General features: G+C 46.4%; 1 protein-coding gene across 1 annotated transcript in view; it reads left to right on the top strand.

Annotated features, from left to right (window-relative positions):
• LOC142592808 (cAMP-dependent protein kinase type II regulatory subunit-like) overlaps positions 1–18,619 on the top strand; it is an 88,236-nt gene that overhangs the window by 36,017 nt on the left and 33,600 nt on the right. Inside the window, exons 2-3 of the mRNA XM_075704491.1 lie at positions 14,565–14,597; positions 17,027–17,079. Of these exons, the coding sequence (XP_075560606.1) occupies positions 14,565–14,597; positions 17,027–17,079 (86 nt within the window). The remainder of the gene's footprint in view (positions 1–14,564; positions 14,598–17,026; positions 17,080–18,619) is intronic.

Raw genomic sequence — 18,619 nt, 5'->3', positions numbered from 1 at the left:
AATTTTGCCACTGTGAATGTGGACTCCTAAGCACAAGGGTGATGGGGAGGTTGTGTGTTCGTACGCTGCCACAAGAACCGGCTCCAACGAATCGTTCTACATAGCGCGGTCGCTGTGAGAGATTATTACGAACAGGAGGTTTATTTAGTTCTGTACTTGGTAATATGAATTTCATGCGACTCGTAGCGAGGAAATGATCCACATGCTGCTGTTTCGCGTGTTAAAAGGGCAAAATGTTGAAATGTTGATCTATGCTTCACGTACATACTTTGGAACGCAGCTGGAATGGCATTAAGCGCTCGAATGACCCTAACTATATGTAGTTAGCGTCTATACCCCGTTCTCGCCAGGTCTTAAACTGGTTTCGTGTTGGACTCGTCGTTTATTACGGAGTAATTTTCGCTCCATGTGTGCGATTACTCAGCTGCGCGCTGTCGTCCTTCGGATGACAGAAGAGCTTGCCCCCTTAAAATATTCACGTATCGCCGGCATGCATTATAATATTATCATGCAGAATCGCCATAGAGAAGTACAGGTCCAATCTGTACACAGCTTCCTTGCTTTCGTTGCTGGAAATGAGCCATAATTATGGAGCCGTTCTACATTATTCATTTCAGTATCATCATACTCGTGCCGCACTTTCTTTGTTTCTTTCTTTCTTTCTTTCTTTCTTTCTTTCTTTCTTTCTTTCTTTCTTTCTTTCTTTTTGCAGCTCATATTTCTTGCGTTATCGTCTCTGCATGCATCAGCAGATAACCTTTAAAATTACACGTGTTTGCAAGGAAATAGTTTCTTTCAGAAGACGCGTCGTTATATAGGATGTCCTAGCCAGCGTTAGCCCAGCGGTAATAAAGTGGGAAAAAAAAAAGAAAGAACAAAAATCATGGTGTAAGATACGATTACAAGACCTACAGTGTCCGGTCTTCAAACCTGTTACGAACGAGCACCGTAGGTTTTTGTAATTGTGTTTTGCGCCGTGTTTCTTCTTTCTTCATTTTCTTTTTTTTTTTTTTTTGTCGTATAACAGCTTGACTAACGTCAGCGGGGACACACGGCAGTTATTTCGCGTAAGGCTGACAGACGCACCGCCTATGTAAGATTTCTTTATAGTTAGTACATCATATGCCAACGTTTGAATCAAAATATACGTTAATATTTGTACGTGCACGTTTCTTCGGAAGTTTCCCGGAAACTAAATCTTGAGCTGTTCTTCGGCGTTCTATCTTTAGGGGTGCTTTGCGCCGTTCAAGGACATTTACATTTAAGTGAGAATCTGCATCGGCATCAGGGGGAAAAGAAGCAAGAAAAAAAAAAAGCGTGATGGTAACGGTCGTCGTATTGGCTCAAATTTAAGCCTCCGCGACGCAAACGTGACGCAACCGTGACGCAAAGCATGTGTGTACTATACGCGAGAAACTACGGAGGCGATCCATCTTGCCTGAACCACGATTTCACTTGCGTGCTCCGGCACTAAAAATAAATAAATAAAGGCAGGTGGCGCGGCATTCGAGACTGAACACCTCACGGAAACGGATTCAGGTTTTCAGACGTCACAGACAGGTTTACCTCTGTACTGACATATAAAACCTCACGCATGCTTCATATGCATGCACCGCTCATGCATGCATGCATGCATGCATCGTGCGTACATACAGTCTGCGCCAAAAGTTCACGGCCCACGTTGTACGTTGCTACATTCTGGTACATTCCGAAGCGAACCTATTGCCAAAAGCAGAACGTGGCTTACTTCAAGATGGCACGACCACGTGTTCTTATGTGCAAGCTTCTGGGGCGGCCGAAGCTTTCAGACAGGCTGCTCAGCCGCCATTTATGTGAACTAGAAGGGTAGCCTGCGTCATTTCTTTTTTTTCTAAAATTCCGATGTCATCGCTAAGGTGGCTGTCACTTCTGCCATCTCGGCAAAATTTCGCTATTTATTTTGTGACGAGGTTTATTGGGGGGGAGTCGTCGAGCGACAGCCCAGAAACGCGGCGGCGGCAACGACGGCCCGGCTGGATGTGGGCGAACAGGCCCCACGGCACGCGACGGCGACGGAACGTTCTAGTGGCGTTTTTTTCTTCCTTACAGCTTATTTATTTACGCGGAGTACATTTCCTCGCCAGAATATAACATTTATGCACAGCAATAAATATCGAGCAGTTCTTTAAGAGAAACAGAACGCAGAAACCCTCCTTATGACGACTGAATAGGCGGAAATCGGAGCGATTCCAAACATGGCCGCTGTCCAATTTTGCTGTCTGTTTAAGCGTTTATTTGGCGGCTATTGGAATACACTTCTGCTTACACCGTCGCTGCACACCTTTGTGAATTCCTGCCTGCTGCGCCTTTGAGCCGGTTCGAGTTATCGAGCCGGAAATCGGTAAAGTCGGCTCCGTCGTCACACCAGCCACACATTGGCGGCGTGCGTCGCATTTCGCGCGTACTTTACGTCTCTGCTACTTAAAAAAACATTTTTTTTGCAAAGCGAGTTAATGCAAGTGCGTCCTACAAGCTTCCCTGAATGGCGGAAGTAGCAGCTGATCGCGCGTTGCTCCTTCAGGATGTGCCTGTCGCAAGACGTCTGGACGGTGTGCCCGTTGCAGCCGCCTTCTGATTCTGAGACATGTCTGATTGGCTCTGAAGCGTGTCAGGATATTCGCTCGAGAGAACGGAGAGAGAGGGAGGGGGGAAGACGCGCGTTCGCGTAGCAGTACAACTCTTCGTCGTCACTTCTGTCTTTTTTTTTTTTGTCTCCCTGAATATGGCAGCGCGGTGCGCAGTTAGGCTGTCTGCGTCATCAGGTCTCTATTCTTTCTTTTTTTCTTTTTTGCTGTGTAGCGCAGAATATCAGTGCGTTTCCGAAGTTTGACGAGCGCCGACACATGAAAACTTGAAATCCTTTTTGACTCTGAAAAAAAGAAAGAAAGAAAAAGAAAGGGCTCCAATCAACGCTGTGAAGATGGTTGTGCGGCGAAGCTGTGTTGTCACCTGACCCGATCGATAGACCAATGTGACGTAGCCTTGGACTACTTCCTGGCGAGCCTGAACACGACGCCGTTGTGCATATTGACGTTGCTGTTCCCGTCACCGCTCATCATGTTCATGCGGATCTTCGGGAGTCCTAACTGTGCGTGGCCAACCCGTAGCGCTGTCACAACACAAATGAAATCAGTTGCTAGCCGGGTTCTTCTTTCACATATGAAAGTGTAGTGACGTCACTCTCTGCTTCGTATACTACTGTTCCCGCTTCCCGTCAACTGCAGCTTATGCGAACGTATTTTTTTTTTTTTACCGGGAAACGCTTGCCGCGAACGCTGTGCTCGAAGGCGAGCTTTCTGGTTCTGTTCTTTTTTTTTATTTTTCCCCGCACTGCCGGCGCCGCCGCCGCCGCAGATGCGCGGAGGCGAGCGCCATCTCGTGGTGCTTTAAGGAACCCAGCGGCGCGCGCCTTTCGCTGTGATTGGTTGAGTTTTTGGCTACAGAGAAGAGAAATCCCGAGATCCTAGTCATGTACAGCTTCGATGTACAAGAAAAGCGTCATTTTTTGTCTTAGGTACGGACAGTTACAGCCATATCAAGCGAGATTCTAAAGGCCCGCCATTCGATCTCGATCATTCCATTTCCTTACTCTCTTCCTCTCTCATCCATTCCTTCCCATCCTCTTTTCCCTCCGTACGTAACGAGTGACGTCACGCTCCTTCCTAGTTCATTTCCTTTTCCCTTGGACGAGTACTTAAATAGCTTTACGCCGTGGACGTTCATGTGCGATTTTCCTCTGAGAGCCAGTTGAGGCGTGGTTCGTTTGGGTTCGTTTCTCGAACCCCACGTCGCGATATGTCGCCAGCAGCGGCTCCGATGCTGGTCTTGTACACGTTCCGGCATTCCGGCTTCCCTAAACTCTCCGATGGGAGGTTGTAGCCGCTGATACTTACCACCTGTTATTCGCTAATAGATCAATAAATCTGTTGCACTTCAGTAAACAGTCTTCCCTATCGTGACACTATACAGCTGCTTCGCGTTAAACGTCATTGTTGATTTCTCTATACGTAAAAGTATGGCAGATCGAATCAAACTTGATGCGACATCTTTTACCTGCTCCTTCTTCCTCCTCCTGTCGCTACTTTCCCCCTCTCCCTTAGTAGTTATCGCAACAGCACGAGCTGAACAGTCACGTTCACTGTCACTTTCACGAGCTTTCATCTACATGACCAGTCGCTATGCAGCAGGCGACACCTTGCGGTAATTAAGTGCGTGGCTCGCGAAGAGGAAGGCGTTATACCGGCGCGGTGTTGTCACGCGACACCTGTTTATAAATAGCCCGTCGCTTTCGGCCCGGTATCCTACTTAGTGACAAAGGTGCCCACGTCGCGTCTTGAGCCCAGCCCTCTATTTCCGTTACAGGCACGCGCCGATGTTTTTTATTGTCGCACGTACTATACACGCACGTTTATCGGCGCAGCTATAAATGTCTCGCCTGCACCCTCGCGCGTCTTCCGGGTGCGAAACGGGCCAGCGGCGATGTACGATGGCTATAACTATGCACACACCGGGCCTTGGGACGCCCTGCAGGGGCTTTGGCAGCGACGTTGCTCCGTTTAGTCTCGCATGGCTTCCCCTCGTGTGTAACCTGCATCGTTATATATATATATATATATATATATATATATATATATATATATATATATATATATATATATATATATATATATATTATATATATATATATATGCGTATGCGCTCACTGTTACGTAGCTGTCGCACTGTTGCGCTTTTGACGCGACACGTTAGCATTGGGGCGGGGGGGGGGGGGGGAGCTGTCAAAATGGAAGGTGTGGGAAGCCGGTCACGTGATAAGATATATGATGTTTTGACCACGAATGAAAGTAAATATTTGCCTAATTACCGAAGCTTTTTAATTCACCTTTAAGCTAATTGCATTAAACCGCATTTCGCAATTTACGAATTGTAGCCGGTGATTAAAGTTTTTGGTCGTATCCACTTGAAACTAATTCTATAGGGATAACACCAGTTTCGAGATACGCGTTGCCCAAGTTCGCGACGAAATGCATAGGTGTTCCAGTAACTTTTGACCTTCAGTGCATACAACTTCTCTCTTTCTTTCTTTCCTTCTTTCTTTCTTTCTTTCTTTCTTTCTTTCTTTCTTTCTTTCTTTTGGGCGTTCCGTTATTCGGGCATCCCGGCGCTCTGTGCCAAAGCTCTCGAGACGCGAATACAGTCCGATAGAAATCTCCCCGTGTTCGCGGTCGGATAACATTCGCGTCGGACTAATACAATGCCTCGATTGAAAAATCGAGGAATGCACGGAGCCGCGACGTTGTTAACGGCGTAGCGGCGTCGGCCAAATCCGCGCTCGAATCCCGTCGGCACGCGTTTTCCCCCCGCGTGCCTGCAGAGCGCGTCGACTTCGGCGAAAAAAAAAAATTCTCTCGATTCCCCGTGGCTGCCGTCGAGACGAGCTCGCGATGCGAAGAGCGGGCATTTCGGCCTTCGCATTGACAGCCGGAATTCGGGACAGCTCGAGAGCAGGTAATGAGAATGTAGCGAGTACCTTTTTTTTTTGTTTTTGTTTCGATAATGACGGACGGCGTCTGTCGTGACGACCAGATTGGGATTTTTTTTTTTTTTTTTGCACCGATCCGCCGTGCTGTGGGCAACAGGTTAGGAATTTACGGAGCCTGTCAAGCTGCCGCGAGCAGCTCTCACCCCTCCCCCCCCCCCCCCCCCGGCCCCACCCACCCCCGCCAGTTATCTTCCGTACAACTTGCACCAATGTACGGAAGTAAGCTTAAAATCAAACTCTCGCGAAACTGAACTAAAGTTCGCTATAGGAAGCGCAGCAGATTGATTAAGCCTGGCGGAAGTCGCGGTGATCGGCGCAATAAGTTGTGAAAGAATACCGCCGAGGATGACATCGGAAGCGCGGATGTCGCACTTATGAAGAAAGCAGTACTTGTAGAGAAAATTGCGCTACGCGTATTTTCTTTTGTCCTTTGTTTTTTTTCGTCGTCTGCTCCGGTTTGTGCGTTCAACCTTAAAGGTGCATAGCACAGTCTTGGCTGAACAAAGAAAAGGAAGGTTATTTAATCTTCTAATCGACAGATCGAAGCGCAAGTAATGTGGTGAAATGCAGCAGCTATAGAATCACACGCACACAGACAAAAAGAAGAAATACAGACGGTTGGAATTCGTCTTCGCTACGCGCTGTGTATATGCGGTCACGCGGAAGGGCTTCCAGCGCACAAACCGTGACTGCGTGTTTTCCTTGGACTGGAAGACGGAGCCGAGACGTAGTCGCTTTCCTAGTCGGCTCCTGTTACCGGCTGTATGTGAACAATCTCAGAAACCCATCTGTTTTTCGTTTTCATGCTGAAGCCGGAATTTCCTGGAAAGAAATTTTACACGCACACACACACACGCACACACACACACACACACACACACACACACACACACACACACACACAAATCATGTTGATGCTGCCACCTGACCCTTTCATGTCAACTTGCGATATTCGAAACCCACTTGACAAGCGATTTTCGTCATCTGAGAGGACAGTAACGTCCAGATCACATTAGCGTCAATGTTTCACGAGAGCTAACAGCCAACAATATGACCAAACCACTGTCATACATAACTGCCCGCGTCTGACTTTACATCCGGGTTTGATTATATTACGCAGTCGCTTCCGGGTTAGTATAATTGCTACGGGTTGAATTCAGTGTGCGTTATAATGCATAGAGGGGGTCGCACCACTATATATATATATATATATATATATATATATATATATATATATATATATATATATATATATATGATAACGAGAAGAAAGGGATTTTAACCGAGGGGCCCGATTTTTTATTAGTCATATCATAAGAAGCCGACAAGCACTGACGCCAAGGACAACATAGGGGAAATTACTTGTGCCTAATAAATGAAATAAAGAAATGATAAATTAATGGAAGTGAAAATGATTGAAAAAACAACTTGACGCATGTGGGGAACGATCCCACAACCTTCGCATTACGCGTGCGATGCTTTACCAATTTAGCTACCGCGGCGCCGTTTCCCCGTCCACTTTCTTTGGTGGACGGGAAAGCGGCGCCTCTATTATTATATATATTATCATATATATTATTATAATAATCTCTGTAATATATATACACGAGAGAGAAAGGCAGTGCAGGGCGAGCGCTTTCAACGAGGAATGTAGGTTTTGTGGGGAGAAGGCAGACCTTTACCATATGGCACGGGCCCGCCGAAATAATCAGACGCTATAGATGCCGTAAATCAGCCAAAAACTCAGGGGTGCGAGGCAGCTCTGTCCAGCTCAGACCTCGAGAGCCGACAAGAACCCATTCATCGGGAGAGCACAGGCAGCAGCGGCCTTCGCAACAACAGGGGTATACCGACCACGTCAACCCTCCTTTTCTTTCTTTCTTTTAAATAGACGTCAATAAATATTTTTCGTCATAATCATATGCCAACTGTCGTTGCAGCGCTGTCGCGACACGTAGTGTATAGGTCTTCTGCTGACGTGATCGTATTCCCCCCCCCCCCCCGAAGAAAAAAAAAAAAAGATCCGTGGCATTTGTATGTGTGCGTGGCCAGCTCGGCGAGCAGTGATGACGACATTATAAATTCCGACTGACCTCCGCATATGCTCTTGCTCTCCTCATTAAGTCGTGGGCTTATGTACTTATTTTTCTTTTCTTCCTATAGACAGATGACTGGAATTCGTCACGGGGAATTCATTTCGTCGTCGGCTGGTTTGCTTCCCTCGTGATTTCCTTTTTTTTTTTTTTCTCACCAGGCGCGCTGTGCACCCTGCGGTGCATGATATTGTGCAAGCGGAACGGGTGACCCCTTGTATTATCGTTCCGTATGCGAACGCAGGAGCTTCTGGTGCGCGAATATTGACGTTCGTGTACAAATCGAGTGTACCGCGCTGCGTTTTGATGCCTACTTTGTTTGCTCTTTTCCCAACGTTAGCTTTAAAGACACTTGTATGACGCGCGCATGGCCGTCTCATATACCGCCCGCGCCGATGTGTGTGTGTGTGTGTGAGTGAGTGAGTGAGTGAGTGAGTGAGTGAGTGAGTGAGTGAGTGAGTGAGTGAGAGAGAGAGAGAGAGAGAGAGAGAGAGAGAGAGAGAGAGAGAGAGAGAGCACATGTTTTAAAAAATCGGTGCATTACTTGAATATGTGTTAACGCCCCAGGAATCGTGATATCCTGGTACCTGATTAAAGTTGTTTACCGGTACACTTTCTAAATTATGTTCATTCTTTTTTGACATATGGCAATTGCGAAATCGAAACCTGGCGCGAAGTCCTGTCGCTTTAGTGAAAAGCGGCAAGACTTAGCATTACGTTTTGGAGATGTAGTACGTCTTGAAAACTTGCTGCGAAGTGCGCCGATTTCGGCTTCTTCAACATGCACACGGACTGCGGTACGCGAACGTTTCCTTTTGCAGTCCGCTGCTGCTTCGAAATGCAGCCGCCGCTGTACGGAATCGAACCGGCGACCTCGTGCTCTGCACGAGAACGCCGTATCCGTGCAGAGGAGACATCCGCGGAGTCCATTCCGCGCGCGCCGCTTCGAAGCGGCAGCCGTGGCCGATTAAGAAGTCGGAGAACCTGTAAATTTATATGGCAGCAAAAGACGGGCGCTCGCGTATGCACTGCGTCACCGATATAACACGTGACCCCTTACAGCTACTCTCGGGGTACACTGGCTCTCAGGGATTAGGTGTACTTAGGGTGCCTCGATGCGCGCGCCCTCTCGGCGGCGGAGGGGATCGAGGCACCCTAGGTTGGATGGATGGATAGGATGGATATTATGAGCGTCCCCTTTGCAACGGGGCGGTGGGTGGCGCCACCAAGCTCTTGCTACTATACTGCCTAATATCCTACCTAGGTTAAACAATGAAAAAAAAAAACAATATGAACTACCACGCCCAATTTTTCTGATCCCCTATTGCGAATTGTGCTTTTGTACGTCTACTCCGAGCTGCACGCCCCCTTACGCCGCTACTCTAATTCGTGGTGCTGCCGTGGAAAGCATACAGATGCTTGCCGTTTGCAAAGCATTGTCACGCCTTCTGCCGAACGTCTCGTTTTAGCTACCCTGGCTGACTGTGCACTAAGCATCCGTGCTTTCACTCGACATGAAGAAACGACGCTCCCATCATTGGACACGTGTCAGCAGCGTTTAGAGAGTTTTGGAAGGCCTCGGACGGCTCGGCGCTGCGCGATACAGCGTGGCGGCGGTGTAGGTGCGGTAGACAGGCAGCACGCGCGTGCGCACTTGACTCCTGTATAAAACAACGAGTCGCGGTAAGCTAAATCTCTCTAGTTTCTCCCTCGCTAAAATTCGCTCAGGGCGGTCTCCGCCCGCGTTCTTGCCCGTGTACGCCGCGTACGTACAGCCATAGAAGCCGTGGCACCGAAATTCGGATTGTTTTAACCAGCATTGGCGTTTTTTTTTCTCTCTATAGTATCCAATAGTGAGACCCCATGTGCCCCTAATTATTTTAGTGCATGCGTTCGTGTGGTAAGCGTATGCCAGTCTGTCACGACTATAGTATAATGGTTCGGGATGCGGCCTGTTGCATGCGTCAGAACGTGGAGCTTCTTTAGATCGTGCAAACACAGGGGTCGAAAGCTTGCTTGCGTGGCCTTCACAAATTGTAGCTACCGCGCAATCACTCATATGTAACGCGAGATGGACATCACGCCGGCGTAAACATCGCATTGGATATACTAGGTGTCTTTTTTTTTTAATTTATAAAAATTAAAAAAAAAGACGAAGAAATCGCATGTTGCAGATAGCCCAATTCTGACCCTTGAGCTGGATTTGTTCGCGCAGGCGGGCACTATTTATTTGCACAATAAATCGACGCCCAATATTGTCTAGTTAACGAAATTTGGCTAGTCAGCTTTTATCGAATTACTTTTTAGGAACATAATGAAATTTACTAATCGAAGCCATTGACTTCGTATAAAGTTGAGTTGTAGCTTATAAGACGGGCGAGGCGAATATTCTTTTTCTCTCGTAGTTGCGAGTGCGTGGCCGTGGCACGTACAAATGCGGTTATACGCGAGTCCTCACGGTATCTTCTTAATTGCCTGTCCAAACGATGTGCGCGCGTGGTGGAGATTCATTTATAGACGCAGTGATTTTCTTTGCGCAGGTACTTCAGCGATAAACTGGCACTCCTCTGGCTGATGCTACTTTTTTTTTTTTTTATAAGCTCACGCCGAAGCCTTATTTAGTACTTCGCTCGTATCGCAATCTGGGTTGGGCGTCTTCGTCATCGTAAGACAATTACTTCCGCTGCGTAGGTGATGGTCTCGATCCGCATTTAGCGGATTCCGACATAGAAAGCTCGTCTGCTCGCTTGTACGCCGATTCACTCCCAACCTTTCCTTGGTTGTACGATATATTAGGATATACCCGCCGTGGTTGCTCAGTAGCTATGGTGTTGGGCTGCTGAGCACGAGGTCGCGGGATCGAATCCCGGCCACGGCGGCCGCATTTCGATGGGGGCGAAATGCGAAAACACCCGTGTGCTTAGATTTAGGTGCACGTTAAAGAACCCCAGGTGGTCAAAATTTCCGGAGTCCTCCACTACGGCGTGCCTCATAATCAGAAAGTGGTTTTGGCACGTAAAACCCCAAATATTATTATAATATTATATTAGATATATTAGGATATAGCTAGACTGACGTTATATTGTGTCTGTGTGCGTGCTTGCGTGTGTGTTTAAAGTGAACTCGATACACTACTCCGAGGAGTGCTCCCGGTTTATTTTTTACTTTTCTATTTTTATTAACGCGCGTCAGCTTCAGTATCATAATCGCTCCACCATCATTTTCTTCTTGTCTTAACCACGCAACCGTTGAAGGTCCAGGCCTAACAGAATAACTCAAACCGACTTCTCGGTTTTTTTCCTTCGAAACAGCTATACACTATACCATATATGCGAAATCTGCATGTATAACAGACACAAGAATAAAGAGAGAAATAGTAGGCACATGAAATGCGATTTCTGACCGTCCACACATATAGTGGGTGTAGACCACTGATCCTGAGGTAATCGTGATCATCGCCATCGCCGCCGCCAAGTCGGAGTCGACTTGGCGACTGCAGTAGCGTTGAACTTAATTTTGCGCGACATCTTGCGTGTGTATGTATTACGCATCCAAGATATCGCGTAGAATGAAGAATTAAGATTTCGCACTGTACAGTGGCGCTGCCTCTTAACTGCAGTGAACGATCTTCGGTTTGGAAAAGAAAAAAAAAAAAGAAGAAAAGAAAAGCGTGTGCATCGACGATGAATGTCACCGTAAGCAAATAGCCGAACGCTTCTAGTAAGCTATTCGCTTTTTTAAAGCAGTGATGGGATTGAAGGCGTAATATTTGTTTCGGTGAAGACATTTAGATAGCTCGAGGGCTCGAATCCCGGCCACGGCGGCCGCATTTCTATGGGGGCGAAATGCAAAAACACCCGTGTACTGGGGTTAGGTGCACGTTGGGCTATGGTTCGAAACGTTAAGCAGTGCCCCAGTGCTGCTAAATAATAACAACGCTTAGGCTGTGCGATTCCTTAAAAAAAAAAAAGCATGCCATCATATTCCAAAAAATTGTTTATATACTACTCGACACATTTGAGTAAAACCACAAGGTAAAAGCAGGAGCCAACGTTTCGACAAATGGACTTGTCTTTTTCAAGAAAAAGACAAGTCCACTTGTAGAAACGCTGGCTCCCGCTTTTACCTTGTTCTCGTTTTGCTCATCGTCTTGAATTTCCATCTGCCGCCTTTCCCGTGTTTTCCCTTGACACATTTGGGTGTCTGGCTTTTTGAACTTACAAGTCTTTATCGCTCACTCTTCGCTGGTACGAGAGATGGGGTAAGCGTGTGGCACCATTTAGAGTTACTGCATATACGGAGCCTCTTCTGCAACGTCATTAACTTGCAATTAGACCAGTGCAGAAAAGCGCAGGAGCGACGTAGAATCCGGGGTGAAGCTATCAGTCTTACCGGCTCTTGATATTTCTCAAGGCTATGGTGCGACGCAGAAGGGAAACCCAAAACCTGAATCGCATTATTTCCAAATGCACTTGTAGACTGTGCGGAAAATGAAACTGTTCATAAACTCGTGGCGTACTTGAAGGCCGGCGTGGTAGGTTACTCTAGGGTGCCTCGATGCCACGGCGCTGACATCAAGGCACCCTATGGTAGATAGATACACTGCGCCCTTTACCATCGAACCATGAGAGCCCGGCTTTGTGAAAGGAAGGAAATCAACTTTATTCTAGGTCCTGCAGGCCACGAGAGCTTTGGGCTCTCATGGAGTGGGCGTCTCCCACGACGGAACCGGGAGGTTGAGTTTTGTGTTGTTAATATCTGTGACGTCACAGGGAACTCGCGCGGGAATTTCGAGTCGACGTCGACAGCCGCTCGTTTCGCGCTCGATCCGTCGGTTTCAGCCGCACCATATGCTCATTGCGTTTCTGCAGTGTGGTCTCCTAGCCCGGTGCAACGTGGCGATTCTTTTTCTGACGATTCTGTCCCAACTGCTCCTGGGAACGTTGAAGCTCAACAAAGAATAGAATTGAAACAATATATTTACACTATTTCGGCCCTATGAGTATAGTTCCTGTTTCGTACGCGCAGCCTGTCACCGTAGCTCAGTGCGTTAATAATATATTGCAGTGTCGACCTTAAACAGTCGACGGTCAAAGTAATGTGCTGAAAAAAAAAAAGAAAAAGCAGGCGTAAGAAACTGGACTACATATATGCGGATTCGCAGAAAATAACGTGGGATTTCGTGGTTGCAGGCAGCGCAAGGTGACGCCATAGAGGGTCCCACACATCCATCCGTCCATTGGGCGGCCACCTGCTGACTGCCCGTTCGACAATAACCTCGTTTCGCGGCTGCGCATCAGGTTGTCGGCATACTGTCCAGCCCGTTAGTGAGTGTCGCCGTACGTTCCGGATTCCCGAGTCTCGAGTCGCAGGGGCGACAGGTTCGTTCTTGGGCATGCCCTCCTCTACTCTCCCGGCGCGCGTAATCCAAGCGAGGCGCTTACGCCGTTAGTGTGCGCGCCCCACATACAGCGAGTGCATGGGTACAAAGGAAGACGAAGCGTTCCGTCATGTCTAAAGGTGAGAGCGGGCTGCGATCTTTCGCGACCAGGGCCACCCGACTGACCGCCTCTGTTTTGCCCCTTTTCCCATCCGGCCTTGACAGGAGAGAAGAAAGGTACGGCCCGTCGGGGGGGATCCCGTCGCCGCGGTGGCGGGACACGAGTCCCGCCCCATATACGCGCGCTTCGTAGCTGACCGCCTGTCTTTTTTCTGTCTTTTTTTTTTCTCGTCGTCCACGACAGGGAAAAAACGTAAGCACCGACGTTCCCAACTTCTCTCTATCGCTTCCGCGTGCTCGTGATGACGCGCGCTGCCTCGCCCTGTAAGTATGCGCCGGTCGAAGACGTGGCCGTCGTCGTCCCGACAGCGGCTTCGATCCTTTGCCGTTTCCTTCGGCGCGCAAGTCCCGTGTCTGTTCCGGGCCTCCACCGCGCCGGCGCGCAACTCCACGTGGGGGCGCCGCTGTCGCAAGCTCCGTGACATCGGCGGAAGTCGCTGTGCGTGACGACGCCACTGCGTAACCTGGAGGGTGGGAGTAGCGCCTGCGGGCGACTCCCACTGTGGCGGGAAAGAAAGTTGGGCGAGTTTCGTACGCCGGCGTGATTGACAGTTACTGCTGTGCGGGTTGCGTGTGTGTGCAAGGTGCGGAGTCCTTGTGTTCTTGTGTGCGCCCTAGGTGTGTAAACTGTCCTGTTGCTAGTTGGTTAGCTCCGGGTACAAGGTGAAACTTGTATGTGAAGCAGACGAGCTTGTTTGGCTGTGACAAGCCATGGAACTGTTATGCTATGTTCACCGTGATGCGCTGTGATTTGTCTTTGTCCTTGACAGGAAAATTTTGTTCTCAGTAGCAGAAAAAAACTTTATGCTTTATTGCAAGCACATGCATGCATCTTTAGAGTTGAAATTCTATGGAGATTTGTGCTTGCTCACATCGTACGGAAACTGCATTTGTAAATTAGTTCAAAAATATGACCAACCTCGAAAATATTAAACTGATGTGTCTTACGTTGAGCCACTTTCCTCACTTTTCTTTACCATAGACATAACATGTACATTCTTCTTTAGTTATGACCACCATTACTTGCATCAACTTAGGTTGGTATAAAAGGACACAAATGTGTGCTGAAAAATATGTTCGTGAAGCTTTGCTGGCATTCTCTCACTGCATATTACAGCAACTTCTCATGGCCCTTACTGCTGTAAGGATATCTGAATATGACACTGCTGTAATAACTTCAAAATTTGATGCATGTGCATTGGAAGAGCAATAAGGAAATTGAGCAAAGGGGAGCGTCAAATTTTACTAATTTTAGGATGCTGCATGTTGCCGAGTGGTGCTGTCCTTGCATGTAATTCTCATATGTCCCCCCCTCTCTCTCACTTTTCAGAGCCACCCAGCCGGTTTTCAAGGCGCAAGTCTGGTGAGTTGCGGCTTTTTTCATACGTCATAAAATACTAATGTGGCTGCATGGCAGTTGGGCCATGCGTAGGGATGCTGCTTTTGGTGCTGGCCTGGCAATGTTACTTGCACCAAAAGTTTCTTTGAAATGCAGCGCAATACACAAAAACATAGTACAGAAGTTAGGTCAACTTGCAGCCTACCTATATTTGGAAAGATTGGATGCACTTTGTAGATGATCACAAGGAAGAAGAAGGGACAGGTGCAAACTAACAACTGAGGTTTATTTGAGGGAAACACATAAATATCAGTTCATGCCAGCGCAGGTGCATTAGGGTATCAGTAGCAGATAAGAGGAGAAAAAACACAAAATCAGAAAAAACCAATGGCGTGGCTGAGCTAATCACATTTTCTAGGAAACATGCCTCCCTATTGTAAAGTATGATAGATGTGTTACTGATGCATGCTTGTCCCTTCTTTTTTATATAATATGCCTCTAGAAGTAGAAACCAGCCACGCCATTGGTTTCTTCTGATATTGTGTTTTTTCTCCTCTTACCTGCTGCTGATACCCTGATGCGCCTGCGCTGGCACGAACTAATATTTAAGTGTTTCCGTCGAATAAACCTCAGTTGTTAGTTTGTGCCTGTCCTGTCTTCTTCCTTGTGATCGTCTACAAAGCGCATCCAATCTTTCCAAATACAATGAACCAACTTGCCCAACAACGCATTCTGCCAACCTACCTATGTTGTGAAATTAAAGGGACTGACAGCCAATTTTTATGGCACCAACTTCTTTTAGTGCAATGGAAAGCTTAGTAGTCAGAGTGTCTAATCATCAAGTGCTAATGTGGGAAACGCGGTGGAACATTTTTTATCTGAATTTTTCTATCTGCAGTGAAGATATAGTCGTTCACTGAAAGCATGCTGAAAACGGTGATAGGTGAGTGTGATAGTGATGATATGCTGGGATTAGTGGGAGGAAGACAACAAGCGTGGCTGCAACTGTAACAAAGTATGATTTCGTTCATCGAGTCGATGTTCCTGCGATTCATGTTTTCCGAATTGTTAAATTATTTCTGCAATAATAGCTACTTGTTTTCAGGGTTTGCTGTCTAACTGATCTGGTATTTAACCAGTCAAAACAAAACCAATTGGATTGAAAATGAAATGACGTCTTTACACGTGATACGGAGTTCAGGGTGTTGCCATAGGCATGCGTGTGTTTTGGTTTCCAAAGCATAGAATAGTGTACAAGTGTCTAATAATACACCAACTCCAATTTTAAGCAATAATTAGGCTGTACTTAATAACAGTTGACTTATGTACAGTAATCTCATAGAATACATCTGAAGTACCAAGATTTTACCTCCAGCTCTTGCCACTTACCAGTTTTTGAGACTTTCTTTGTCAATTAAAAATTATAATTCCTACTAAATTACCAACAGCATGCTGGATTCTATCACTATAAATTATGGTAATTTAATTTCCATCATTGTCTGACAACACACTCTGGCCAGTTCTCAGTCCTTTTAGGAATGTAAGCGCTACCAGATGCTTATCAAATGTGCCAAAAACCTTCGTGACCTTTCATGTCTATGAATGATTCCAATATATTGACTTCCTTTCAGTTCCATTGCACAATGTGAAGCTCTCACTAACAGTTAGCTTAATAAAAATGGCATTGTCATTGTAATATTGCTCTTTGTTGTCTACTGGTTCTGGTAACTTGGTGCTGCTATTACTGTGTGGCATACCACCTGTGTACAACACCAGTTTTCTGGTGCAGTCTAACCTCATTCTAACGTGCATGGACATAACAGTTTCCAAATATAATGCAGTTAACCTAAAATGTTTCTTGGCAATATTTGCATGTAACAAATACAGGGGGGGTCGGTTGGTATTCTGTAAGTATCTACAGAGTGGATTGTCCATTTCAAACATGCACTGACTGGCTAGAGTTTGAGAGCCGATGGTGACGATTGGCACCTGCTCTGCTGGCTTCGAGTTCTATCCAATCAGTGCATGCCTAAATGGCCCCAGGTTTGTAACTAATATTGGACGTAAAGAAATTAGTTTTGTGATGGATGCGGCTTCATTATAACGAGGTTCATCTGCGCATATTTATCTGCACACGTCAGCAAGCACCTCGGCTTCAAGTTAGTGCTTGCATATCTGCCTACGTGCTTTGCACAGCCGTGAGCACTGAAAGTATAATGCGTGGGAATTCTATAGAAATGCCTGGCAAGGATGGAAAATTGCCAGAGTATGTTGCTGCAGAGTTTTGCAGTGAGATGAAAATGTTATTGGTGTTTTCGGAAGACAACCTAATTGATTGAAGTGGAACTGTTGGCTTTACTGGAAAGTACACATAGTGACTTCTTCGCTTGAGTGATGATGTGTGATTATGCGCCAAGCCCGCGATGCTGAGGTTTCTCTTAATGTGCTTGCAGTGTTTGCCGAGCACTATGATCCGGCCGAGGATGATGACGATGAGGGCGCCAAGGTGAGTTAAGTGAATTGTGAACATCTGGGCAATGTCTCATGTGATCAGTGATAATGGGAAACATTGCGACACATGAAGTGGAAAGCATAATACATTGTATTACAGCTGAGTTTCATTTGGCAGTTTAGGTGAAGGCATGGAGCAGATGACATCATAAGAGGAGACGTGGCAAAAAAGAAAAAAGAAAAATGCTCTGCAGTCAGATATCATTCTGAGTCAACATACTGAAGCTCATAAACTTACTGACAAAGTAATTTCTTCCCAGATCACACATTTTCAGCATTTATTTATAAAAACAAAATTTTCATTGTTTGAGCTCTGCGTTTGAATGTAACTGCATATCTTTATTTTGGAACATGGTGGCACATATCACTTTGCGTTATGCCATGTATACATTTGGTTCTTTAAGTACATGCAGAGTGTTCATTTATTGTCACATTTATACTCTTTCCTACCTGAGCTGTCTACATTGGAAGGGGTGTTTAAAGGAATACTAAAGGCAAATATTAAGTAAAGGTAAAGTGATACGTCAGTACTTAAAAACGTCTCTAAGGCTTCAATACTCTAATACAGAGCTTTAGTAAGTGAGAAATTGAGGTGAACTTAGGACATGATTTGAGGCTGTACCAGGACTTTCTATTTCTAGCCCCATGATGTAGCAACTCCTGATGATAAATCTGTCACAAGTATTCAACCACTGATAATAAAAGGATCGTTTCATTGCATTGTAAGGCAGGAGAAAATGCTACTTGTCCTGTTATATTAAATTCTTAGAAAAAGGAATTCATCTAGTTATTGTTAACGATGACGCAGCAGGGGGTCAAAAGACTCATTTTTTGCTCGACCCCTCACTGCCTGCATCCTCATTTTGGTAGTCTGTATTGCGTAGTGCTGCACCTATTTCGCCACCTTGCGAAGCTCATTCTAGAGAGTCAACCACATGCACGCAATATTCAAGTGACACGACAGACCTGACGCACCTCGACATGGGGGCAACATTGCGAAAAAAGTAGCGACAAACATGCATTTGTTGTCTGAATACATATAATCGTATGTCCATAAAAAAAAATCGAGAACCTGCAGCGAGGCCAACATTTTAATCGGAGGGTACTAGATATAGCTTCAATATAATTTTAATTTAACATTTGGGGTTTTACGTGCCAAAACCACTTTCTGATTATGAGGCACGCCGTAGTGGAGGACTCCGGAAATTTTGACCACCTGGGGTTCTTTAACGTGCACCTAAATCTAAGCACACGGGTGTTTTTGCATTTTGCCCCCATCGAAATGCGGCCGCCGTGGCCGGGATTCGATCCCGCGACCTCGTGCTCAGCAGCCCAACACCATAGCCACTGAGCAACCACGGCGGGTAGTTTCAATATGACGTCATTGCCAGTGAAAGTGCATCGCATGTCGACAGTGGCAAATGCTGTGGCGCCATCTGATGGCTAAAAATCAAAACGCTTTCGGGACTCCATGACCTCAGAGATTGTGCGTGTGTAAGTAATCTGAGATACCTTGTACTTGGTGCGAGATGAGA

The sequence above is a fragment of the Dermacentor variabilis genome, chromosome 9, assembly GCF_050947875.1.
Source record: "Dermacentor variabilis isolate Ectoservices chromosome 9, ASM5094787v1, whole genome shotgun sequence".
Classification (NCBI taxonomy): domain Eukaryota; kingdom Metazoa; phylum Arthropoda; class Arachnida; order Ixodida; family Ixodidae; genus Dermacentor; species Dermacentor variabilis.
Note: the sequence above shows the minus strand (reverse complement) of the source record. Positions and strands in the feature narration are given on the sequence as shown.